This window comes from Scomber scombrus, chromosome 6 (assembly GCF_963691925.1).
Source record: "Scomber scombrus chromosome 6, fScoSco1.1, whole genome shotgun sequence".
Classification (NCBI taxonomy): domain Eukaryota; kingdom Metazoa; phylum Chordata; class Actinopteri; order Scombriformes; family Scombridae; genus Scomber; species Scomber scombrus.
This window is the reverse complement of record NC_084975.1, coordinates 27,490,754-27,495,497: the sequence shown is the minus strand read 5'-3', so window position 1 is coordinate 27,495,497 and position 4,744 is coordinate 27,490,754. Positions and strand designations below refer to the sequence as shown.

The following is a 4,744-nucleotide window of genomic DNA, read 5'->3' as shown; positions in this document are numbered from 1 at the left end:
ACAGTCAAGCGGCCCACAGGTATGCAAACTATCCATCCAGAAGCCGTACATGAAACCCCAAACCTGTGAGAGGAGATGATGTTTTAGCCGAAGGGGGGATGCCGACTCTTAACCAAACACTGAGCTGCTCACACAAAAAAATGCTCTCACATATCAGTTATTCACGCTGAAATAAAGTCACACTACAAGCCCAATAGGTTTAGCTGTTTATTTCAACACTAACAGTCATGTGTGATAATGTGCTGACTGGCGTTACGATGCAGCCGAAGTGCATCTGAGTGAACATCAAGCCTCAGAGTTGCTGAACTAGAGCCACATATCAAGAGAAAGCTTTCTAAATGTCACGGACCGAATAGTCCCTGAACTGTCCCTGATCATGTGATGTAAATTAGCTACACACAGGTCATTTTGGTATTTGGTTACAGTTAACAGCTAAATCCACAGAAACAGTATCATCAGTCTCTTCTAGGTGTTACAAAGTTATAACTTCTCACAATTTTAGTTAGACAAAGTCAAACACGTAAGATTTGACGTCACAACAGCTTGACAAAAATACAGAGTCAGTGATTTAGTTAAAGGACCATCTGGATATAGTGTGTTCTACTAGCTCTTGTTTTAGTTTCTGTTGCTTATTGTCTATGCAGTTGCCTGGATGAGTGTGTCGGGGAGCATAGCTAATACTGTTTTGAAGCAACTTTTTCTAGGATGTGAAAAGTGAACACAGGATTAAAATACTTCCTGTTAACGTCACGGGACTGTGGGATTTCTGAATGGGGCGGTTTCTCTTAAAAGCATCTTCAAATCTATAATGTTACAGGTGTTTGTAGAAACAGGAAAGTACAGACTTGGCTACATTTATGCTGGAAATGATACTTACTGCATTATTGTCAATTATGTATGGAAAGCCAAGGATGCCAAAAACACATGATAGTAAATTCCATGTTTCATCTGTTCATAGGATGTTGGTAGACGTTTGTTGTTTAGACATGAACCTTATAATCTGAACTATTGACTTCCACTCTGTAGTTACCTAATGTGTGGTCTCATGTTTGTTTTCCTGGTGTGACTTGTTATTACTTGTTGCATCTGAGCATTTGAGGAAATAATTCGTTAGCTTGAGCTGTAATATAAACACGAAGTTTTTCTTGTCTTTCCACATTGATTTGGCTGAGTAAGAAGATTTTGAGGGAAACGAGCCAACAGCCAGAACAATGATACAAATCAAACAATTAAAAGGGTCACGCTGACAATTTTACAAATGAAGTTCGTGTTTATTCTTCATGTGAAGTATTACTCAGCCTGTGAAAGCAGTTGTATTATGTCTTCTGGAGGGAGAGTAAAAATAACCCGGATGATGTCGTCAGGGTTATCTCATGTTAATCTTAACCTCTGGCTTGAGATTTAATATCTTTAAAAGAAAGCAAGCTGGAGGTGTGGTGGCAAGAGGTGGGCATTTAGGAGGCAGGGGCGTTGAATTAAATAACCTACCCAGTTGCTTTATGGGAAATGTAGGATGTAGTGTTTTTAAAGTTTGATCCATACTTGGGACTAAAAGTCAAGTTTAAAACATGTGTTTTTTACCCTCTCTTTAGTCTCTTGATTCCCCTTATTTTCCTAAAAGTATCCCTTTAAACAAGTGCCAAAAATTGTGTTGTTTTGGCTCTGACCTGATTTTTCTACGGCTGCTTCATCATGAAGATACCAAGCTAAATCACATCTTTCCCTGCTTTAAACCAGTGATTCCCAATTTAGGAGGATTTTTTTTGTTGCACTCATAATTCATTCTTTCTTGATAGTTTTAAGTATTCAAATCAAACAATCAGAGCAAGAAAAAAAGTCATTCTTTGCTCTTTTGTAATGCTCATGGCTCCTAGAAAAATGTAACTTTGAATGAGTCTGATGGGTTGTATTATTTTAAAGGGTCACAAGCCCAATATGTTGGGAACCGTAGCTTTAAACAACCATGAAACTGTCACAAAAGAGCTGCGATAACAAAAAGAACTAGGGAACAAGTGTTTCATGTTCAAATCCAACCTATGGAGTACAGGACAAAGTACAACAGCTGGTCATCTATCCAGCTCTAAAACTGGATTAAATAAATTTAATTTGTTTGTGCTTAAGAGACAGACATTACATTTATACTGAGGACAATATCAACTCTGCTTAGCAGGCAGGACCGGGATCAGTGTTTCTACTCCAATTCACAAAGTCTCCAGTTCTCTTTTTTAACAATTGATTAAATTCAGACCACTGAGCAGTGCTGAATATCAGTTTTAAATGTATTTTGTACAAAAATCCAATCTCACTTTGAATAGGATGAAGCAAACTGATCCAACCTTTATTATGTATTTGTTTGAGCTTTAATAGCATGTTTGAAGCTGACCTGTCTATCAGTATAGTGATGGATAGCAGACTGTACTTTGCTGTGCATTAAGGTACACTTGATTTTGACCTTTTAAAGGAAACCTGTCTGTTTATGGCCATTAGAGTGCCTTTGAAACAACACTTATCCTTACCTTGCATTCAGCAAAAATCTGACTGTCTCCTGACAAAAGCAAGCTGTTATTAACTCTTTGAAGACTACAGATTATAAGTGGCTTATTTTAATACTCTTCTAGGCTTTTTCTCCTACTAAGTGGTACTTTGTTGACTCACCTCGTGGAGGTCAAAAGTCTGGGTCAGCTATGGAGCAGCATGGCCTATCGAACCTCTAAGCATGCTGTCCCTTCTAGCTTATTGTGCAACGACTACATACAAGAATTATTGCTATAGAATTACAGTTTCTGTACTGAGGTGCATTTGGGTCGGGAGGAACATCTCCCAGTATTGCCAACACTGATTTCTCTGACCCTGAGTCTGTGGCTTTGAATTGCATAAAAGTCCAACATGCACAGTGAGTCTGTCTATACAAGCGACTCACACACAGGCGGGTTATCAGAGTCCTGGCTGTGCATGGAGCTCAGGCCCGTGTCCGAGTCCTCATCGTTTGTGTTGCAGGTCTTTGACAAACCTCGGGCCTTTTCCACCCAGACGCTGCTCTTCTCTGCTGATGCTGACACAGCCTCAGTGTCAGCGCTCACTGCACCCAGCTCTCCCTTACTATCATCAGTCAGTTTGTTGTTCTCCTGCTCAATCTCCATGGTTTCCACTTTGGCCAGTAGATCCAGCAGTTCACTCTCCTTGGTCTCCCAGAGTGCCAGACTCAGGTCCAAGTCCCCCCTGATGGCGTCCAGGTCTGTCTTCAGCCTCAGACCGATGTACAGACTGGTGTCCAGCTGCGTTTTGATCCTCTCCTCCTCCAGCGTGAGCTCGTTCTCTGACAGACTCTCCACATCTGGCTCCACCTCTGGAGCAGCAGAAGCGGCCAGGCACGTGTCCTCCGCTACGCTGTCTGTGTCCTTGGATGCTTCTGCTCCTTTCTCCTCGCGCCTCCGCTTCATCCACCTCTGGTTGAGCTCTTCCTGGATCTCTCCCGTGATGCTCTCCACGAGGGCCTCGCGCTCCATCAGCTCCTCCTGCAGCCGGACCACCTCCTCACACCTGCGCGCGTACTCCTCGAACTGCGCGAGGGCCTCCGCTGTGCAACGTGCGTCCTGCCGGTCCCCTTTGGCGTCCGTGGAGTCCACCACGTATGAATCCACCATGTATGTGTCCTGCACATAGTTCACCCCGTGTCTTTTGATGCGGTCGAAGTGCACTTTGGCCTCGTACCTCTCGATCTCCCGGTCCAGCTCCTTGACCCTCTGGATCTGCTGCCGGATCGTGTGATCCTGAGAGATCACCAGGTGGACCAGAGTCTCCATCTTCTCCACAGAGCACTTATCTTTACAAACAGTCTGTTCTTTCTTTTTGTTCATCTTATCCAACTTCCTAAAGGCTTTCCTGACTATGCGCCTCTGTTTCTCCTGGGACAGGTTGGCAGCAGCGGCCGCGGCAGTCCAGCAGGTCTTTGCGGTGCCCTTGAGGAGCCCCCCACCTGGACCACCACTCTCCCGGCTCTGGACCACCTTGGCCTCGGCGCTGCGTGGACCGTTGTTGGGCAGCGAAGCCTCATTCTTCACCAGGACGAAGCGGACGTTCTCCTGCTCGTCTCCCCATGCGCTCCAGAGCCGGAGGATTTTGGTCTTGTTGGGTAGAGTCCTCTCGAAGCCCCTCCATTTCTCCACCACGCAGTAGGACTGAGGGGAGCCGGACAGCATCGCAGCAGAGGCTCCCTGCCGCAGGTTCTGGTCCTCCAGCAGGACTTTGACGACATCGGCACAGGTGGTGCGCTTCGTCAGCCCGGAGACAAGCTTCTCCTCCCGGCAGACCCACACAGAGATCTTCCCTTCCTCTGGCTCCATCTCCGGCTCAACTCTGACAAAGTTGCTTCAGTGACTCCTCTTTGTGTTAGTCTGAGACAGTTCAGGAGGTGAAGAAAATTAATCTTTAGATATCTGACTCCATTTGTAGTGAAACATGTCAAGATTTGAAATCAATTGAAGAAAAACAAACAAATCCAAAACATAATGTCTGCGCTCCGGTCGCTGCTCATCACCTCCCCACTTTAAATGCATTCACAGGTCCCAACATGTAACCTTGTCAACCGCTGAAGGACTGTCACAGCCGTCTTTTAACAAATTACATCCATTTATATCTTTCCAGTGCTCGCTTTCCAGACGGACTGCCGTCTTCTTTTGCCGGGACGTCATCCCTCTCTCCCCGGCAGAATGATCTCAGGACGGCTCCGGAGAGGAGGAGAGGT

The 4,744-nt window shown here is 45.1% G+C and overlaps 1 protein-coding gene across 1 annotated transcript; it reads right to left on the bottom strand.

The window, feature by feature from the left end:
* Window positions 1–238: 238 nt before the first annotated feature.
* On the bottom strand, window positions 239–4,744 carry rassf10a (Ras association domain family member 10a). Its single transcript, XM_062420724.1, has one exon. It carries the CDS (start codon window positions 4,341–4,343, stop codon window positions 2,904–2,906), a length of 1,440 nt encoding a protein of 479 aa, XP_062276708.1. The 5' UTR covers window positions 4,344–4,744; the 3' UTR covers window positions 239–2,903.

Coding starts and splice junctions, on each gene's coding strand:
- rassf10a (XM_062420724.1), bottom strand. CDS start 4,343: ATGGAGCCAGAGGAAGGGAAGATCTCTGTGTGGGTCTGCCGGGAGGAG.